The sequence below is a fragment of the Typopeltis vanoorti genome, chromosome 8 (assembly GCF_054136105.1).
Source record: "Typopeltis vanoorti isolate ZY-2024b chromosome 8, IOZ_Tvanoo_1.0, whole genome shotgun sequence".
In the NCBI taxonomy this organism is placed as follows: Eukaryota; Metazoa; Arthropoda; class Arachnida; order Uropygi; family Thelyphonidae; genus Typopeltis; species Typopeltis vanoorti.
This window is the reverse complement of record NC_143556.1, coordinates 43,224,620-43,247,791: the sequence shown is the minus strand read 5'-3', so window position 1 is coordinate 43,247,791 and position 23,172 is coordinate 43,224,620. Positions and strand designations below refer to the sequence as shown.

General features: G+C 36.8%; 1 protein-coding gene across 3 annotated transcripts in view; it reads left to right on the top strand.

The window, feature by feature from the left end:
* LOC150103955 (spectrin alpha chain-like) overlaps positions 1-23,172 on the top strand; it is an 850,682-nt gene that overhangs the window by 319,228 nt on the left and 508,282 nt on the right. For all 3 annotated transcript variants that reach the window (XM_090397194.1, XM_090397195.1, XM_090397193.1), the window contains exon 18: positions 3,483-3,551. In XM_090397194.1, coding sequence (XP_090253320.1) covers positions 3,483-3,551 — 69 coding nt within the window. The remainder of the gene's footprint in view (positions 1-3,482; positions 3,552-23,172) is intronic.

Below are 23,172 nucleotides of genomic sequence, written 5' to 3'. Positions count from 1 at the left end.
TAAATCCAAGCTCTTGTGGAAGGGGGGGGGAAGAGAGGGAAAGAACATGGGAATGTACTTGGGACACGGGAAATAAGTTTGGGAACCCGGGTTACAATTAATAATATATATATAAATATATATATATATTATTTTGTTGTGGGGAGAGGGGGGGGGGAAAGGAAGGGGAAGGGTATCCTTATGCCCCAGTTTCCACATAAGGATACCCTTCCTTTCCCCCCCTCTCCCCACAACAAAATAATATATATATATATTTATATATATATTATTAATTGTAACCCGGGTTCCCAAACTTATTTCTGGTGTCCCAAGTACATCCCCATGTTCTTTCCCTCTCTTCCCCCCCCCCTCCTTCCACAAGAGCTTGGATTTAGAAGGCATCTTTAAACCAAAATCAAGGTATGTACATAATTTTTCAACATTTTTTTATTCTGCCATAATTGCCTTCTACACTCGCCCGTAATGTCCTAAATTATATATATATATATACCCCTTTTGAGTTATGTTAGCCAATGTATTAAATATAAGGGACACTCCTAAACAAAAACAGGCTAAAATAGCCGTTAATTATATTAATATATATTTATTTTAAAAACAATTATTATTATTATTTTTTTTTATAATTTTATTTTTTTTAAAAAAATAAAATTAGGAAATTTAACCTTAACCACTTAGGTGGTGCTTTGTGAATATAAGTTATTGTTTAATTAGCCTTTGTACCTGTACTGATGATGCCCCTGATACTCAGGTGACAATTCTATGAATAAAGAATATTTTACGTTTGTGAATTCCATTATTATAATAGTAAGTAACTATATAGGTTGTCCCACTTACAAAATTTCAAAATTTCAAAATTTCAATTTACTCACTTCTTCAACTAGAAGAACTGCTACGTATATAAAATTTTTTTGGGATTTCAGAAATAAAATTTCGGATCTTCATATAGACGATTTGGATATTATGATTAGTTGTTGTTTCTCTATTTACGAATGTTCCGTTAGCAGACAGCATTGAATTACTGCACCAAGAATTTCCTCCAGCCATAGTCAAATTATTTGAATTTGTAATAAAGTCTGGTTATTTTTCCTTCAAAAGTTATACCTACTAGTTATAAAGTTATTCCAGTTATACCAACAAATCGAAGGAACAGCAACGAGTAATCCTATATCTCCTGCTATTGCCAACTTCTTCATGGAGCACTTCGAATAACATATTTTTGACAACATTTCGCCTAGACCTAACTATTGGTTCAGATATGTGGATGACATTTTTGCCATATGGAAGGGCACTTCTGAAAAATTTATTTTTGAGAGAAACTGTTGTCTCTCAAAAATAAATGCACTTCATCCAAGGATCCAGTTCACCTTAGAAGCAGAAGTAAATAAACAGTTAGCCTTTCTAGATCTCTTAATTCTTCGCCAACCAGATGGTAACCTACAATTCACAGTCTATAGGAAGGAGACTCATACAGGCCATTACATCTGCTGAATCACCTCACCATCCCAGTCAAAAGGCAGGTACTATAAAAACACTGGTTCATCGAGCCCGCTCCTTTTGTTCTTCAGAAGAGCACAGAAAGAATTGCGATATATTAATTCCTCCTTTTTATCCAATGAATATAAGAATTCTTTCATAAAAAGAGTGTTGAGTAGTCGTGTTTCAGCATCCTCTTCAAATACAGAAGAAATAACGTGTATAACTCTCCCCTATGTGCAAGGCATTAGCAAACGCATAGCTAAAGTGTTAAAAACCACTAAATATTTGTGTTGCTTTTCGACCCATCAGAAAAATCTCCACATTCCTCATGTCTCCAAAGGATAAGCTCCCCCATCTCAGCTATCCAGGTATCTATCATTCTCTACTCTTGTGGGTTATCATATTTCAGACAAACAGGAAAATCTGCTCTTATCCAGTTAGAAGAACACAAGTTGTATATTCAGTTCCTTGAACCTGAACAGCCTGGACTTGCAGAACATGCCATCAACACTAGACATAGAGTTCATTGGAACAAGACAAAAGTCAGTTCTTTGTGGGACAGCTTTACACAGAATCATGTGAAATGTTACTTCACTCACATAACTTAAATAGATCCGATGGTCAACATCTGTTCCCTTTGTAGGAGTTGGTACTCTATAAATCAGCTAATCTTTCCTAACTTTTGTAATTGTAATACACATATATATATAGTTTTTTTTTTTTTCAATAAGTTTAGGAAATTCAATGGCCGGTTTTAGTTATTTTACTTTAGCTACTTATGTGGTGCCCTGTGAATATGTCAGCTATTGTTTAATTAGCCTTTGTACTTGTACTGATGATGCCTGTGATACTGAAGCGAAAATTCTACTAATAAAGAATATTTTACGAGTTAAGTTCGTTATTATAATTTTAAGTAATATGTCTACTCACGGCACTTCCTTACTGAAACACATTTATATTAGTTGCATTGTCAATGGATTGCAGGTGGATATTCAGTTGTTTGCAAATGGTGTGAAGCTGGAAAGAATTATTAGTAATAGTGCAGATGTGGTAGCTCTTCAAGAGGATTTGAATAAACTGGACAGGTGGTCAAATGAATAGAGTAACAATTTAATTCAGCTAAATGGAAAGTCTTGAAGTTTGATAAACATCGATGGGAAGCTGCATACTCTGTTGGAGGAATTGTACTAGAGGAAGTGGGGGAGGCACGGGATCTTGGTGATGAGTGATAGAAACCTCATATTCAGGGAACATATTGCAAAGGTGGCGATGGTAACCCAGAGAATTTCTGCAATACTGAGAAGGACACTAACCAGCCAAAATGAAAGAGTTGTGATTTCATTGTATAAAGCCCTGATCACACCACATCTGGACTACTGTGCTTAGATTTGGTCCCCAGGATTTGAAGATGATAAATTAACCTTGGAAAGAGTGCATAGCTGGATAACAAAAATAATATCAGGACTGTACAAGGTTAGTTTTGAGGAATAGACTGAGGGAATAGGGATGCAAAGTTTGCTTGTTAGAAGGAGTGATGATTGAGACTTTTAAACTGTTGAGAGGTAGTTACAAAGTTGACACTGGGAGGTCTATCTTTTGGTGAAAGAACAAGGGTAAGGAGCAAGTACAAGGGGCCATCCCTGGAAGTTGTGAAAGGAAGTCATGACGAAAAGAGTGAGGGGTGGTTTCTTTGCATGGAGGGTGATTGAACCGTGGAATGCATTAGTAATAGAGAGAGCATGAATGGTGAATGAGTTCAAGGAGTAGTATGATAGATTTTGTTTTCTATGGTGGGCCTCTCACAATGAGTCTTGTGACTCCATGGAAGATCCTGAATAATTATAATAATATCTCTTTCAGCAACTCACAGGCAACCTACACCCAATAATTCTAAATTCATGAGTTTTTCACACCATTGTTATTAAAGGTTTTTCTCTGTTTGATTTCTCTTTTGTTGATTTTATATATTAAATTCATATATATTTACATATAATTCTCTTCCTTAGGATTTAACAAGTGTTCAGAATCTACTGAAAAAGCATGCTTTACTTGAAGCTGATGTAGCATCTCATCAGGTATGACTTTTCTGTACTTCATATTCCAAATATTAGAGAGGAACTTTTTTATATTTTAAAGAATACTAAGACTGATGCTAATAAAAATAAATAAATTAATTAAAATTTTAAGAGGATGCTTGTTTTTATAAGTAATGGGTAATTAAAAAAAAGTTCAAGAAACTTGAAACTGCTTTTGGCAGCTTGAAGAAATAATTTTAAAAGTTATTTTTTCAAGCGTTAAAAATTTTTAAAGTTCTTAATCATTTTAGAGCTTTTTTAAAATTGTATTTAAAACTTTTAAGTTTTTTGAAATTTCAAAACTTTTTTGGCATTTTCTATTATATAACAGTAAATATTCTGTTTTTTATAATTATGATGTTACTAATTGGAATTTTATCCGTATTATTCCTTTTAAGTCAAAAATATTATCTAATTAGATATGCCTACTTTTATTAGCCCATATCATAGTTTTATTTTATTATGTGGTTATTTTTTAATGAATACATTAAAAATTAAAGCAAAACATAATGAAAATAATTTTAAAAAAGGAGTTCAAATTTTACTAGAAAGAGAAATATTTTGACTTGTTGGATTTCTGAAGCTTTCTTCTCCAGTTCCATTTTGCATTGCCTTCAGGTCCATTTTGTCATATATGTTGGCTAAAGAAATTTCACTCATGTTACAGTGAGAAATTTGTCTGATGTTTTTTTAATTCAATTCAATAACTGTATTTAATTTAATATAGTATTCAACTATGTATATCATAATGAGGTATACATTCTGAAAGTAATGCCTATCCCCACCCACACATATGCACACACGCACGCGCACACACACCCAATTGGAGTATGAGTGACCTTAAATTGTGTTTTATTTCTTCATCTCTCTCTCTCTCTCTCTCTCTCTCCCCTCTCCCTCCCTATTATATAGTTTAGTATATTCTTGTTGAGAGGCTTATATGCTGGTTAAACATGATAACTAATATTTAAGGAATTGATAGCGTATACTAGAAATATAGATTAAATAAACTTTAATATATGCTTTCCGATATTTCAGCGAACGTCACGTTGCCATCTTCTTGGGAACTTACTACAAAGACACGTGCACACAAGTACTAATAACAGCAAATGAGACTGAAGCTAGGAAGCTAGCGTTTTCCTAAAGTCCTGATGGTGCCCCCTGGTGGGCTATATTGGTAGTTCTTGGCCTTTGGGCTGAAGTTCTTCTGATAAAAGTTTCCCAAATTTGGGGCAGTCTCATGCATCCAAATTTGTTGAGGTTTGGCATGTTCCTAAGGGCCGAGGCTGATTCCATGAATAGTCTTTCATACTTGAACTTGCTGCGGTGTATTACTGTGGCTTTCTTCCATCTTATTCTGTGGCGAGTATCCAGAGCGTGGTCTGCAAGCCCAGAATGGCTGCACTGGTGAAATCGGATGTAATCCTTGTGTTCTGAGATTCTGATATTTGCTGTCCTGCCTGTTTGGCCAAAGTAGGACAGTTTACAGCTGCAAGGGACCTGGTATACACCAGGTAGGTCTAGGGGAAGTGGTTGGTCTTTGGTGGAGTGGATAAGGGATGCCAGTTTTCTATGTGGTGTGTAACAAGTGGTCAAGTCATGTTTTTTTAAGATTTTATTAATTTTTTCCGAGGTGCCTCGGATGTAGGGAATGGTGATGGATTTAGAGTAATCTTTTTTGTGAAGGGGAGGGGGTGGTGGGTTGTGGATAACTGAGTTAAGTAATTCCAAAATCCAAAAAATACTTAACCCAGTTATCCACAACCCACCACCCCCTCCCCTTCACAAAAAAGATTACTCTAAATCCATCACCATTCCCTACATCCGAGGCACCTCGGAAAAAATCAATAAAATCTTAAAAAAACATGACTTGACCACTTGTTACAGACCACATAGAAAACTGGCATCCCTTATCCGCTCCACCAAAGACCAACCACTTCCCCTAGACCTACCTGGTGTATACCAGGTCCCTTTCAGCTGTAAACTGTCCTACTTTGGCCAAACAGGCAGGACAGCAAATATCAGAATCTCAGAACACAAGGATTACATCTGATTTCACCAGTACAGCCACTCTGGGCTTGCAGACCATGCTCTGGATACTCGCCACAGAATAAGATGGAAGAAAGCCACAGTAATACACCGCAGCAAGTTCAAGTATGAAAGACTATTCATGGAATCAGCCTCGGCCCTTAGGAACATGCCAAACCTCAACAAATTTGAATGCATGAGACTGCCCCAAATTTGGGAAACTTTTATCAGAAGAACTTCAGCCCAAAGGCCAAGAACTACCAATATAGCCCGTCAGGGGGCACCCTCAGGACTTTAGGAAAACGCTAGCTTCCTAGCGTCAGTCTCATTTGCTGTTATTAGTACTTGTGTGCACGTGTCTTTGTAGTAAGTTCCCAAGAAGATGGCAACGTGACGTTCGCCGAAATATCAGAAAGTATATATTAAAGTTTATTTAATCTATATTTCTAGTATACGCTGTCAATTCCTTATCATAGATTATTCCTTATCATATTCCTTATCATAGTTTAGTATAGTGGTGTACAGCTGAAGTTATATTTCTTGTGTTATCAGATATATGATGGACAAGTCTTTATTATTATTCTTATTATTATACTGACCTCCTTGGAGTCACAAGACTCATCGTGGGAGGTCAAAACTGGTCAACATAAATTCTATCACACCACTCCTTAAACTCATCTGCAGTCTGCACATTCACAACCCTCTCAGGCAATGTATTCCATGCTCCTACCACTCTCCATGCAAAAACTTCTTACCCTTTTATTCACAACTTTCTTTTGCAACTTTCAGGGATGACCTCTTGTCCTTGCTCCTTTCTCTCTTTCTGCCATATGAAAAATTGTCTCAGTGTTAATCGATAACACCCTTCAATAGCTTAAATGCCTCAATCATATCTCTTCTTTGCCTTCTATACCAAACTCTGTAGTCTGCATACCCTCAGTCTATCCTCATTATCAATGATGTGCAATCCTGCTATCATTGTCCTCTAAGTTTACTTCATCCCCTTCAAATCCTGGTGAACAGATCTTTCTACAAATACACATAGTGCAAGTCTGAGGCAACTCGTGGCAAAGGTGGAATAAGCTCTGATCACTATTCTTAGTATTTACTATTCTTAATATTCTAAGCCTGGCTCCCACTGATGAGACCTCAATAAAGGTCGAAACTGGTCTGGGTAGTGGCCCTTGCCTTTAATGCATAGCATCATACATCTCCCCAAGGAGATGTGCTTTGCATTAGGGGTAAATATTAAGAATAGTGATCAGAACTTATTCCACCTTTACCACGAGTTGTTTCAGACTTGCACTATGTGTGGAGTCACCCAGACTTGCACTACATGCAGGCACAAACTTGAGTTACTTGTCTGTTTGCTTACTTGGGAAATAGGATTAAAACCATTTGCTATCTAAACCATTTGCTATCTTTAACGTATATAATACCCAAGGTAAAAAAACTTTCTACATCTATCTCTCATCCTGAGGTTTTTTATTTAATAAGGTCAAAGCACCTTATGGCAACTTGTTTTGATAAAGTTTATAAGCTCTGTATTACTTAAACCTTGGTATTTCTAAGCCTGGCTCCCACTGATGAGACCTCAGTAAAGGTTGAAACTGGTCAGGGTAGTGGCTCCTTGCCTTTAATGCATAGCATCATACATCTCTGCAAGGAGATGTGCTTTGCATTAGAGGTAAATACTAAGAATAGTGATCAGACGAGTTGCCTCAGACTTGCACTCCGTGCGGGCACAAACTTTGACTTATTGTCTGTGTGCTTACTTGGGAAATAGGATTAAAACCATTTGGTATCTTTAACATATGTTATACCCAAGGTAAAAAAACTTTCTACATATATATATATATATATATATATATTTATATATTTATGTTGCTTCCACCCACGAAAGGTTATTTTACAACAGTAAAGAAACAGCATTATTATTATTGTTGAAATCAGCGCTCTACAAATAACAATAATAATAATAATAGCAGTTTGTTTCATTTTTCAACTGTGAGTTCATTTGAAATACTACTGAATATAATTTTGCGATATTTTAAAATTAGCCTTGAAATAAGAATGTAATGCAATTTAAATTGTTTTGTTCATAAAAACAGAAACAGTTGTTCTCAAACAGCAGTATATCTAAATCTGTAAACATAACAACATGACATGCATAATTTCTCCACATTGTAGTAGTGCAAGGTAAAATAAAAAGTAATGTTCAAACCTTATTTATTGCAATAAATTTTGCTTGATAGCATTTTTTTTTCAGAATAATTTAAAACAATTGTTTAACACAAGCACAGAAATTAGCATGGAAATAATTTCACGATTTTTTCTGTAAACATCTTCCAAAATGTTGGAAGTTTTTTCCCACTTGGTTAGACTATAATAAACTTAGTTTAATCCTTTATCCAACTGTAAGCAAACAAAGTTTGTGCCTGAAGCATCCTCAGGACTGATGCAACTCGTGGTAAAGGTGGACCAAGCTCTCATCACTACTTTTAGTATCTCCCATAATGCAAAGCACATCTCCTTGCAGACATGTATAATGCTATGCATTAAGGGAAGGGCCATTACCCAGACCAGTTTCGACCTTTATTGAATGTTCAAATACAGGTCAAACTCCAAAAACTCAGCATTGTTCCTGTCAGTGACTCATCCTGCCACTGAGAAGAACTCTCAGTGTTGGCTTTACCTTGTGGCAGGTTCACCCCATGACCGAGCAGAGCCGCTCATTTGCTCATATGTCATCTGAGGGGTAACAGCAACAGCCGTGCCTCAGTTAACTTCATGTGCTACAGTATTGCCATTCATCATCCAGTTTCCAACTGAGAGAAATCTAAGCTTTTAGCCTTTACCTGCTAGCTGAGAAGATTATTGTCCAGTATTTCTAAGACAAAAGTTATTTCCAGCAGCAGTGAAAGTCATCATATTTGGAATTTTTTAAGAAAAAAAAATCTAAAACTACTGAACTCTCTTTTTTGTTGCATACATGTAGATAGTTTTTATATGAAAAAAATATAGAATAGAATTTCTAAAACTTAGAATAATATCAACAGAAAGCTGAACAAATTATTATTATTATTATTATTATTATTATTATTATTATTATTATTATTATTATTTGATACTTCCAGGGATTCGAAGACTCATTGAGGGAGGGCACCTACTCTACAGCTCTGCTTCTCCACCATTCAACCTCATACACCAAACACCTCATCTACACAAACGCTATATACTGTCCACCACCACCACTAGTATTTTCACAGACAATACTAGTGGTGGTGGTGGACAGTATATAGCATTTGTGTAGATGACATCCATGCCCATGGCAGGATTAGAACCCACAGCCTTTTGGCTGGAGACCGGATATGCTAACCACTTGGCCAACCAGGCCGGCAAAATTATGCCCTGGGCTCGTCTGGGATTTGAACCTGGGACCTCTCACACCCTAAGCGAGAATCATACTCCTAGACCAATGAGCCACAAATGATTGTAAATTGCAAAGAAATAGTCTAGAATTAGAAAGTATCTGCTTTGCCAGATGCAACAATATTATTGACTTACTTCTTTTATCAAACTGTGAAATGAAGCAATAGATATTGAATTCTGTCTGTGGAAAACTTTCAAACTAATAGAAAATTAGATAGAGTAGTTATTGATAATTCAGTTCCAAGAGTTCCATTAATAAATAAATATAAGTAAATACTTAAAGAAATGCATACATTTTTCTTTCATTTGTAAAGCCTCAGGTTAAATTTTGAATCTACTTACCTCACTCTGAATTAACTACACATTCATTGTGTGTTTAGCAATCAACAATTCGATGATTTACAAAAAATGTTCAAATGTCACTTCATAATAGTTTAAGCTGGGTACACGTGCATGCCTCACGTCCTAACTGGTGAATGTAAAAAAGAAAGCCGATAGTGTTAACCCCCCCCCCCCTTGTAATGTGATGCTCTGGGTGAACGCCCAGCTTGTCTAGTGCTTCTGCCAGCTCTATACTACATAGTGAAAAACAACTTGCAGTTTTTGCTAAATGTTATTAAGAGTTGCAATATTTATTACAATATATTTAGTGCATATCCACATTTAAAAGCTAATAATAAAATGTGTCATTATTTTATTTTTTCTACTCACTTCATCCCCTTGAAGAAGGCACCCAGATGTGACGTGTTGTCTGCTTATCGTGTTAAGCTGGCCCTGGGGCCAGCACACTTTTGTCTCTCGTAGTTAATGTTTTTCCTAAACATTGCCACAATTCTTTGATATGTCCTCACAATCTTTGTAATATGTCCTTAGAACTTCATATCTCTATCCACAATGACTCCAAGATCTCTTGCTTTCTTCACTTCTACCAGTATAACTTCACCAAGTCAGTGTGAAGCATCCCATTTGTGGATCATCTTAAATTTTAAAACCTTACATTTAGTTGCAACTTAACTACCCATTCATTTGCCCACTTTCCAGCTTATTCAAATCTTCTTGAAGATTCAAAACATCTGCACTATTACTAACAATCCTCCTTTGCTTCACATCATCTGCAAATAACTGAACATCTCCCTGTAGCCATGTGACAATATCATTGACATAAAGATTGAGCAGTAATGGTGTGCCATCTCAGTCGCAATGAGATCCTCTGATGCTATGACCAAAGCCAGAACTCTCGATCCTCATTTTCCTTTCCCATATGCTGGTCAGTTTATATCACTATAATTGAAGTCCCACATAATGATTGCTCACTTTGCACTTGATAAACTAATTTGCCTAAACATTTGCTGCTCATTACCATCTATATTCCCTGGTCTGTAGTATCTCACTAAATATCTTGTCTTATAAACAGATATCTCACACCATACTCTCAAAGCCATTGGTGTTATTTCCACTGATATTTGCCACACTCTCACTATGTTTACCTTCCCTATCCTTTCGAAATATGCTATATCCTTTGATTTCTATCTGTGTTAAAACATCCTCCTCAGTTAACAAAGTTTCACTTGATTAATGTTACCTCTCAGGTCATTCGTCCTAATCATTACTGCCATCTCCTCTACACTTCCAACCCTGTTCACTGCCATTGCCGCATTATCTTTCCACCAGGCAAGCACTCCTTTGGCACTCTACTCTGCATACACTGAATCATCAAATCTCCATACATGTCACTTTAAATAGATTCATTCATCCTTTCTCTTTGACTATTTCAGCTTCCAATCTTTCTCTCTCTCTCTCATTTCTCTCCCACACTCCCCGCCTCCTATCAGTGAAAGAGTGGAAATTGCTTCAACACTCTCTTCCACACTTCTCTTGACTTTACTTCTAATTTTTTAGGAAATGACAATGTAAACTATATTATTAATTATAAAAACTATAATTAATAACTACCTATATTTTGGCAATGTTACATTGTCATCTTCACAAAAGAATGATATGTGCATGCAGGCACTAACACTAAGCAAAGGAGGCTGAAGAAAGGCAACTGAAGTCAGTCTTAGAGTCCTAATGGTGCTCCCTAGCAAGCTAAACTGGTCTGTCTTGGCTGTTGGCCGATGATCTTAGAATGTAAGTTTCCCAAATTTGGGACAGTCTCATGCACCCAAATTTGTTGAGGTTTGGGAAGTTTTTCAGAGCTGAGTCTGATTCAAGGAACAATCTTTCATATTTGTAATTGCTGCAGTGTAATAAAGTGACCTTCTTCCAGTGTGTTCTGTGATGGGTGTCCAATGTACAGTCAGCAAGTCCTGAGTGGCTGTATTGGTAGAACCTGATGTAGTCCTTGTATTTGGATATCCTGATATTGGCTGTCCTGACTGTTTGGCAGTAGTAGAACAGTTTGTAATTTGTAACTGCAAGAGACCTGGTATACTTCAGGTAGGTCTAGGGGAAGTGGCTGGTCTTTGGTGGAGCAGATAAGAGATGCCAATTTCTTATGTGATTTGTAATTAGTTGTGACGTCATATTTTCTTAGGATTTTTGTTAGTTTTTTGGATGTATTCCAGATATATGGAATGGTGATAGATTTAGAGTAATCTCTGTTATAAAAGGAGAGGTAGGGGTTGTGGATAACTGATTTTAATATTTTTTGGATTATTTTGGGGGGAGTGTAGCCATTATCTAAGAAGGTGTTAAGTATACAGTTAAGTTCAGTAGTTAGGGCATTGTTATCTGAACTGATTAATTTTGCTCTGTTATATATAGTTTTTATAATCCCATATTGTTGGGTGTGTGTGTGTGGAGGGGGGGGGGGTTGATTGCTGGTGAATGTATCTACCTGTATGTGTAGGTTTTCTGTAAACAGAGAAAGCCAGGGATTCATCAGGCTAGCATGTAATCAGAGTGCCTAGGAAAGTGAGACTATTGTTGTTTTTCTTTTCCAGTTAAACTGGACCCTGGGGTGTTGATTGTTTAAGAAAGTGTGTTGAGAAATTGTGGAGTGTATCCAGACCATGCAGCCAAATGGCGAACACATCATCCACATGGTGTAGCCAAACAGTGGGTTTATGTGGGACAGAGTTAAGGCTTTTTCTTCAAAGGTCTTCATAAAGAAGTTGGCCAGGTGTGGAGAGTGGAGAACCCATGGCTGTCCCCTCTATCTGTTTGTAGAATTTTCCTTGCAAAATGAAATAGCCTGAGTACATGGTGAATTGAAATAGGGCTGAGAAATTGGGAGGAAATTTGGCTTAGATGAGGTCTAAGGTATCTTTGAGTTGGTGAATAAGTAGGAGATATCAAAACTGACTATTATGTTAGTGTGTTGGAGTGAGAGATTTTCTATACTGACTTTAAAGTGAGCTGAGTTTTTTTATGCATGAGGATGTATTGCCAGTATATTGCATGAGCACTTTGGCTAAATGTTTGGGTAATTTATATGTGGGGGAATCAATGCCATCCACAATGGAATGTAATGGTACATTTTGCTTTTGAAATTTTGGTAGTCCATATATCTGTGGGTGTGTGGGGGGGGGTCTAGAGTTAAAAAGTTTTAATCTGTTTGTCACTTCCACAGGCTAAGAGGCAACCTTCTTAAGGAGCCTATTGAGTGTTCTGATTTGGGAGCTGGTGGGATCATATTCTATGGTAGGTAGAGTAGGTAGGTGGAGGTAGGTAGACTGATCTAAAAGTAAAGAGACAAGCTTACCCATGTAGTCTGTTTGGTTTAGAACCACAATTGCATTTCCTCTGTATATATGAGTTGCCCAGTTGTGAAGTTACTTCACATGCAAACTTTATTGGTTTACACCTGGATAAAGGATTAGACCAAGAATATAATTTCTTGGCATCTTTAACTTATAGTTTAACACCGTGGAAAAACTTTCAACAACTGCAGAAGTCTCATACTTCGTCATCTGTTTACCTAGACCCTCCATAGCTCAGTCAGTATAGACAAAGCCCTTTGGTTGGAAAGACCCAGGTTCGATTCCCATCCATGAAGTAAGGAGCCATTATCTGGTCTCTTTCGAATAAAGGCGAGTCAGCTGGTCTCATATGTAGAGGGTTTTTTCACATGGAAACTAGGGTTTTTTTCCCTTCAGAACATGCAAACCAGCTCGTGAACACAGACAGATCTACAGTCATAAAATACATACTAATCCCTCACCAGGAGGACTCAGCCTGTCCTAAGGGATGGTGGAAGAACAGGGAGAAACCCCATACAAATAAATAAAAAAAATCTGTTTACCTGCAATTGTTTAATGCACACAGAGCAATTGACTCTGCTTTCTTGCCTATCTGTACTGATGGTTCAAGATCTGAGATCTCTGCTGATTGTGCTGCTGTGTTTTCTGATATTACTATATCCCACCAGATTTCTCTTAACTGCAGTAATTATACAGGACTTGCATACCATTCAGCTTACACATGCGCATATAAAAGACAAATGCTACCAAAAGCGTGTAATTTATACAGTTTCATTGAGTTCATTATCGGCCATCTCATCTTCTGTGTATAATCCACATCCAGTGCTTTGTGAGGTTATACAACTGTTGTACCAAATGAAGACCGTTAATTTTGATCGTCAGTTGTGCTAGATTCTCAGCAACATTGGAATTAAAGGAAATGAGATTATATATGCAGCTGCTAGATCCACTCATACTTTTTCTGTGTACTGTTTGACCATCCCAAAATACAGACTTTGGACAGCTTATAATATCAAAGCTAATTACCTAATGGCAGCATTCATGGCAGGAAGCACTAACAAACATATTGCATGAGATTAAGCCTGAAATTAAGCATTTCACAGAAACAGAATAGAGGAAGTTGTTCTTGCTAGGGTCTACATAGGTCACAATCATCGTATACATTCTTATTTACTGAGGGGCTGATGACTCACCTATGTTTAAAAAAATGCAATGCACATCTCACCATTTATCATATTCTGGTGGAGTTCCAGCACTTCACAGGAGCGAAGAATAAATTTTTTTATAATCTAACAGAGCCATATATACTCAGGCAGATTTTATCAGACTCAGACAAATTGCATGATGTGTTTAACTTTTTAGAAAGAATTAATTTATTTAAATACATTTGATTATGACTTCTATTTTTATGTAGATACTGAATTGCTTATTTATTAATTTATAATTTTTTAAATTTACTTTTTTGTACATTGCATATTATTTAGTAATTGATCACTTTATTATTATTGATTATTACCTTCTATATTGCTGTAACCTTTACTTTGGCTTAGTGTGCCCTTTGCTGTCTTTGCACAGCAAAGGTCAATCAATAAATCAATGCCTCTACCATTCTTAATTGGGAAAAAACTGCTTCTTGTTCTTTAACTTACTGCTTTCTTATGCAACTTTCAGAGATAGTTTATACCCTTGTTCTTTTTCTTTACCTTACCATATTAAAAATCTCACCAGTGTCAAGCTGATAATAATCTTTCAACAGCATAAATGTCTCAGTTAAATCCTCCCCTTCATTTTCTATCTACCAAACTGTAGTTTTGCATGCCTTCAGTCTGTCCTCATAACAAATACACTCCTAATATCATTTTCATTATTCATCTTTCAAACCTTTCTGAGTTTACTTCAACCCCTTCATATCACAGTGATCAAATCAGAAAAGTAATCCAGGTGTGATCTCATTAGGGCTTTATACAATGCATCATCATCATCATCAAATTCCTGCCATGTACCCTCAAGGGGTGTACAGGATATGATAGTACTACATGAAAAAAAATTACATCCTTACTAACTTCCTATCTACAATTTTCCTCCAAATCAGTCTGTTACTTGTCAAGACTCCAACATTATCAGATCTTATATTTCTATCATCTAAAGCACTTTGTACCGTATCAATCCACCTATATCTTGGTCTTCCTCTGGGTCATTTTGCTGCCAACCTGGCAGAGAACACTTGTTTTGCTAATCTTTCCTCGCCCATTCTGTTTAAGTGACCATACCACCTGAGATTAGCTCTGCTAACGCATTCCTGGATGCTGACAATGTCAAGTTCTTTCCTAATATCCTTGTTTTTAATAGGATATTGCCATTGATGCCATCTGTTCACGCCTCTAATCTTTCTCAGGACTCTCATATCTGCAGTCTCTAGTCTTTGGTCAAGTGTTTTACTTCTGACCCAGCTCTCAGATCCATAAGTTAAAACTGGTTTGAACACTGTCTTGTATACAGCTAATTTAGTATTCCGACTAATTTCTCTCTTATTCCATATGAATTTATTCAATTGACTTCCCACCATACCAGCTTTTGCTGATTCTGTTGTCTATTTCTATATTTAATTTACCATCTTCATTAAAAATCGTGCCTAAGTAGCTGAAATGTTTTACTTGTTCCACAGGTTCTCCATTCACAACACAGTTGACATTTTCAATGATTCTGCCTATTTTCATTGTCTTTGTCTTTTTATTGCTGACCTTCATACCATATCTATTACAACAGCTATTCAATTTAGTCAGAGAATCTTGCAGACTTGTAGCAGATTTATTTAGAAGCATAACATCATCTGCATAAAGCAAAGAGCTGACATTAACATCTCCAATTTTGATATCATGTTTAATACCACTTTCCTTCTAATGTGATCCATATAGATAATGAATAACAGAGGGGATAATGTACATCCTTGTCTCACACCAGATTTAACATTAAACCATCTTCCTGTACTTCCTTCAATTCTAACTGCTGACTTGCAACTCAAATAAAGACTAAGTATTGCTTGATATAATGTCCCATTGACACCATATAACTGTAGCGTATTGAATAGCTTCTCTCTTGGCACCTTGTCATATGCCTTTTCCAAATCGACAAAACTTAAATACAGATCTCTGTTATGTTCCCATAAAGTGAAGATCTGATCCTGACAGCCTCTATTTGGCCTGAATCCAGCTTGTTCTTCATCAAGCTTTTCTTCCACAATTCTTCTCAACCGTTTCTCAAGTATACTTGCATAGATCTTGCCAGGAACACTCAATACATTGGAACCACTATTCTCTTATCTTTGCTGGTCAGTGTCCTAAGTTTTGCAGCAATTCTTGGAGTTGTCTTCACAACTTTTGCAATGTCTTCTGAAGTTTAGATTTCTGTCTACAATCACCTCAAGATCTCTTACTTTCTCCACTTCTTTCTGTACAATTCCAACAAGTGAGTATGAAGTATCCCACATGGGAGTTTTAAATTTCAGAATCTCATATTTAGCTGCATTAAACTTAAATCCCCATTCATTTGTCCACCTTTATGACTTATTCAAATCCTCTTGAATTGCCAAACAGCACTATTACTAATAATCTCTCAAGCTTCACATCATCTGAAAACTATTAAATACTAGTGACAATTGTATTCCCTGTATTCCAGTGACAATATTACTGACATAAAGATTGAATGGTCTCAGTACTGAACCCTGTGGAAGTCTGCTTGTAACCTTATCTCATATGCAACTCTCTGATATCTGTCAGAAATCAAATTAAAAATCCATTCCACTAACCTATCCAAACCTACATATACAAATTAAAAACCAAATTCTCATGTAACATCCTGTCAAATGGCTTTGCAAAATGAAAAAAAAATTAAAAAAAATGGCAATATAAGCTTTATGCTCAACCTATGCTCTTGTTACTTTATTGTAAAAGCAACCAGAGGTCTGCATAAATGATATTGGCCAATTCTGTTTATAAGTTCTTACCGATTTCTCCAAAATCTTAACGGCAGAAGAAATACAAAGTGGCCTATAGTTTGATATCTCCATTTTATCTCCTCTCTGTGGGGCACCAGTTTGTGCTGGAGGGGGACCTCCCAGTGATGGTACTGACCCTTTTCATTCTTACCCTTTTTTTTTTTTTACTTTTTTCCCCATATTCTTTGCTCTACTTCTCCTGAGTCTTTTTTACTATCCTTTCTTCCAGACCGGTTATGAAATCCAAGCATGCTTGGAAGGTTGTGGGCCTTAAAAGGCCTGTTAAAACCATTGGGATAGATTTCTTCCAGACCACCATCACTGGAATCCAACACCCTACTGCCACGTTTGCCATGTAGTGCGACCCGTGAACATCTGGAAAAAGGAGATCCTAGTAGTCTTGCACTACTTTGGCCTCTGCTTTGGCAAGATAGGTGTTCCTGGATGACCCAGCTAGATTGATTGGCTAGCGGGCTTGCCTGCAAGGGTCAATGGTGTCGCAGTAAGTCTCTCACCCCAGGGTCCAGGGTCGGGATCCAAGGCTTGCTGTTGTGCTGGTATGGTGTCTGGGGTAACCCTGATGTTCCACTCCTGAGCACAGTCATTGCTTGCCATCAGTGGCTGTCCATGTGTGGCTCTGTGGTGAAGTAAGAAACAAAAGATATATGATACTAGTATAAATGTACCAGTGTTTTTGATCATCCATGCAAAAGGTGAAAAGCCAATAGGGAAAATGTCATCCTTCTTTATTCAGAAGGGTTTAGAAAGACTGGCAGGATCTCCCAAAACTGTTAATAAATTACATTCTGGTGATATCCTTGTGGAAACATCATGTCAGCAACATTCGGGGAAAATACTGGGAGCAACATCAATGAGTAGAATATTAAACACAGTAACACCTCATAAAACACTCATTTATTGTAGAGGAGTGATATCAGAATGGGATCTCCTTGATGTTCCTGATATGGAGATGTGTTCAGAGCTTAAAGATCAGGGAGTGACAGGTGTAAGGTGCATCCTTATACGTAAGGATGGTCATCTGGTTCCAACCAGGAACATCATCCTTACTTTTGATAAACCTAAGCCTCCAACATCTGTAAAAGGAGGGTATCTCAGCCTGTCCTGGTAGAGTGTACATCCCTAATCTTCTAAGATGCTTTAAATGTCAGAAATATGGACATTCCCAGATAGCCTGTTGTGGCAGTGCGGGCACAGGTGGTAAGTGGTAGCACCTGTGTACAATGTGATAGTAAAAAGCACAATAAGAAATCTTGCTCTGTAAAAAAAAAAAAAGCTAAATGTGTCAACTGTCAGGGAAATCATCTTCTGGCTCACTCTCACGCATGTCAGAAGTGGAAAGATGAAAACAAAATACAAAAAATTAAAACACAACAAAATATATCATATCAGGATGCAAAAATGAATTTAACCACCTGTTTTGAGATCCTCTTATGCTGAGAAGGTTGGATCTAAGAAAATGTCAGCAGCATCTCAAACACATGTTGTTTATTCCACCATTTGATAATTTCTCCATACATGAACTTTATGATCACGAGTGCTTCTCTGTTGAGCACATCAATCGCATGATCTATGGTCTTACTCCAGAGACAACTCCAAAAATGATTCTATTCGATGCGAACCAACTTGCCAAAAAATTATGACAGAGATGTCACGTAAAGATAAACCACAAGACACAACCACAGAAAAAATGGGTACTTGGGTATCCATTTTTTCTGTGGTAAATGAAAAGAAATTCTGAAAGTAAATGAAGCTTGCCAACTAATCCTGACACATCTCAGATGTATTAAATATTTTACCAGAGGAAGAGATGGACACTGGCCGTCCATACTTCCCAAAAACAATTGATCAGTATAAACCTGACATATGTAAGCCCTCAACCTCTCGAAAACCAGACAAGTCTATAAAGGCAAGACAATAAAAAAAATTTTATAATTGAATTGTTGTGTTTCTGCAGAATATTGATGATATCAAGATTTTCTTGCAAAAATACACACTGTTTTTGTCTACAGGAAATATACTTATGACCTAATGAGGATCCTGTCTGAGCCAATACTTCTTATGGGTGATTTTAATGGTCACGATACTCTGTGGGGTAGTGCCAATACAAATAGACACAGTTGAATCATTGAAAAATCCTTGACAATAATGACCTCTCCCTTTTGAATAGTAGACTCAATACTTTCTTCCATATGCCTACTTGCTCATATTCTGAAATTGATCTTACAATCTGCTCCCCTTCCAATCTTCCACTGCTCACATAGGACATTAAAAGACAGTTGTAAGTGTCCTCCCGCGATGAGTCTTCGGACTCCTTGGAGGTATCAGGAATAATAATAATAATAATCATCATCATCATCATCAAATTCCTGACATGTACCCTCAAGGGGTGTACAGGATATGACAGTACTACATGAAAAAATTACATCATTACTAACTTCCTATCTACAATTTTCCTCCAAATCAGTCGGTTACTTATCAAGACTCCAACATTATCAGATCTTATATTTCTATCGTCTAAGGCACTTTGTACCGTATCAATCCACCTATATCTTGGTCTTCCTCTGGGTCGTTTTCCTGCCAACCTGGCAGAGAACACTTGTTTTGCTAATCTTTCCTCTCCCATTCTATTTAAGTGACCATACCATCTGAGATTAGCTCTGCTAACGCATTCCTGGATGCTGACAATGTCAAGTTCTTTCCTAATATCCTCATTTTTAATATGATATTGCCATTGATGCCATCTGTTCACGCCTCTAATCTTTCTCAAGACTCTCATATCTGCGGTCTCTAGTCTTTGGTCAAGTGTTTTACTTCTGACCCAGCTCTCAGATCCATAAGTTAAAATTGGTTTGAACACAGTCTTGTATACAGCTAATTTAGTGTTCCGACTAATTTCTTTCTCATTCCATATGAATTTATTCAATTGACTTCCCACCATACCAGCTTTGCTGATTCTGTTGTCTACTTCTATATTTAGTTTACCATCTTCAGTAAAAATTGTGCCTAAGTAGCTGAAATGTTTTACTTGTTCCACAGGTTCTCCATTCACAACACAGTTGACATTTTCAATGATTCTGCCTATTTTCATTGTCTTTGTCTTTTTATTGCTGACCTTCATACCATATCTATTACAACAGCTATTCAATTTAGTCAGAGAATCTTGCAGACTTGTAGCGGATTTATTTAGAAGTATAACATCATCCGCATAAAGCAAAGAGCTGACATTAACATCTCCAATTTTGATATCAGGTTTAATACCACATTCCTTCATAATGTGATCCATATAGATAATGAATAACAGAGGGGATAATGTACATCCTTGTCTCACACCAGATTTAACATTAAACCATCTTCCTGTACTTCCTTCAATTCTAACTGCTGACTCACAACTCAAATAAAGACTAAGTATTGCTTGATATAATGCCCCATTGACACCATATAACTGCAGCATATTGAATAGCTTCTCTCTTGGCACCTTGTCATATGCCTTTTCCAAATCGACAAAACTTAAATACAGATCTTTGTTATATTCCCATGCTTTCTCGACTATTTGTCGTAAAGTGAAGATCTGATCCTGACAGCCTCTATTTGGCCTGAATCCAGCTTGTTCTTCACCAAGCTTTTCTTCCACAATTCTTCTCAACCGTTTCTCAAGTATACTTGCATAGATCTTGCCAGGAACACTCAGTAGGGAAATACCTCTGTAATTCTCACATTCAGTTTTATTTCCCTTTTTATATATGGGTACTATGAGAGCTCTACTCCAATCATCGGGAATTCGTCCCTCTGTCCAGGCTTTCTGAACTGTGCAGTGCAGCCACTGTAAGACTCTTATACCACCATACTTCAGCATTTCTGGTCGAATATCATCTACTCCTGCTGCCTTTCCACATTTCAAGCCTTTGATGGCTTTTTCTACTTCAAGTATGGATATGTATTCCTGACTGCATGCCTGGTCAGTGTTTTTTATCACTGTGCTGTCATCACTGCTTGTTTCATTTAGCAGTTTTTCAAAGTAATTACTCCATACTTCAAGGATATCTTTTTCTCCTGTTTTCATTTCACCTTTATCATCTCTAATTCCTTTTACAGCACTCTTTCCTCCATTCCTAAGCTTCTTCAACAACCTCCAGAATATTTTGCCACCTTCTTGATATTTATTTTCTATATTCTTGCCAAAGTCCTCCCATGACTTTTGTTTAGCTAGTTTTACACACTGTTTAGCTTTCTTACATTTGTCTCTGTATTCTGTAAGAGTAAAAGCTGACTTATTTGCCAGGAACTTTTGATATGCTTTCTTCTTTTCCTTCACTGCCTCTTTAACTTCCTGTGTCCACCAGGGAGTTCTGATTTTTTTATCCTTACAGACAACCTTACCACATGCCTCTCTGGCAGAATCAATCAATGTTTCCTTCAGAGTTTGCCACTGAATCTCCAAGGTTTGATTCCTGTTCTCAAACTCTTTCATTTTCTTTTCAATAATATTTCTGTATTTTAGTCTACAGTTCACATCTGAGAGCTGCTCAACTTTTATTCGCTTTAAAACTTTCTTACAAGTTATTCTTTTCAATATGAAATTCAATTTTATCCTGCTCAAGACTAAATAGTGATCACTTCCAATTTCAAATCCTCTGTACACTCTGGTGTCCTGCACCAGGGAGAAAACATCACTATCAACAATAACATAGTCAATGAGACTTTTCTTATTCCTAGTCTCTTCTCTCCATGTGAATTTGTGCACATTTTTATGTTGGAACATGGTGTTAGTAATAACCAGTCCATGTCCTGAGCAGAAATCCAACAGATATTTGCCATTATTATTAGCTTTGCTCTTTTCTCCAAATTTTCCCAAATATTTTTGTATGTCTCACAATCATTTCCTACTCTACTATTTAGATCCCCAACAAGGACCAACTTTTCCTTTTTCATTGTGTCAGTTGCTTTTTCTAAAGCCTCAAAAAATTCCTCCACTTCTACCTTAGTAGAACCTTCTGTGGGACCATAGGCACAAATAAGTCTCATTGTCCAGTTCCCCATTCTCATATTTGCCCACATTACTCTACTTGAGACTGACTGCCATTCAAGAAGATTAGCCTCGTATTTTGTGTTGAATACTATGGCTACTCCTTCTTTTCCTTGATTGTCATTGCCTGAATATAACATTTTGTATTTATTGCTCAGAAAGATCTCACCAGTTTTGGTCTTTTTTGTTTCAGTCACCCCTATTATGTCGATCTGGTACTTATCTAATTCCTCAGCTAGCTCCATTTCTTTGCCATTCAGGCTTCTTACATTGATAGTACCGATCTTTAACTCTGGTGATGTTGAGTTGGGGTTTGTTTTCAGATTTGTTCCAGTAGCTGACTTTTCGCTGTTCGCCCTGGTTCCCTGGCGAAAACAACGGGGGCCTTGTTTAACCGGGCGACGCCCCAGCCGGCATGAAATTTTGTCATGTTGTACCATCATTTTTTATTTTGGTTTAACCAATAAGAATACAATTTGGTCGGCTAAATCCCAAATTGCCAGCTCATCCTCGTTCGTTCAGTATCAAAGTAGATACCCAACAGGGTGCACCACGAGAAGGTGAGGATTGGACATTAGGTCAGAAGCCCTGGTCGGTTCTCCGCATTCCTTTAAAGGCTATGTGGAGGTCTCCTCTCAGTTATACAGCTTTGACCCTTAAGCACCCCCTTATAATAATAATAATATAATAATATATAATAAAATAATATAATATAATATATAATATATATATATATATAATATATAATATATATATAATATATAATATAATATAATATAATATAATATAATATAATATAATATAATATAATATAAATAATATAATAATAATAATAATAATAATAATAATAATTAAAGAGAACATATTTGGAAGTGATCACTTTCCTGTTCTTTTCACAATGTCACAGGACCCATGGTCCAGACGAACATGGGTCCTTTTTCCTTTTTAGCTGGTCCATATGGAAAATGGACCAGGCTAGCTGGAACACTTTTTCTCATCTTGCAAAATAATGCTGATAGTATCAGTCAAACACCTATCAATGAAGCAGTAGTCTGTTACGTACTTTACTGCATCATTGGCAGCAACAGCCTCCATTCCAAGAACACCATCTTGATTTGCACTCTATATAAAGCCTTGATGGAACACAGAATGCCAGACAGCCAGAAAAATCTCAACTCAGAGCATGGGTATGTTTCGTACATACCCTACCACATTAAACTTAATAGGTGTTAAGCGTGCTCAGGCCAAAGCATGTTATATGAAACATCAGAGTCAAAAACAATCTTGGATCCAATTTACCTCAGTTAATCAAATGACCAGTGCAAAAATTGTATGGGATAAAATCCAGAAAATGAAAGGTAGATATAGAACACATTGTTTGTCTACCATGGAAGTGTTATTGTTGATCTCAAAGCTATT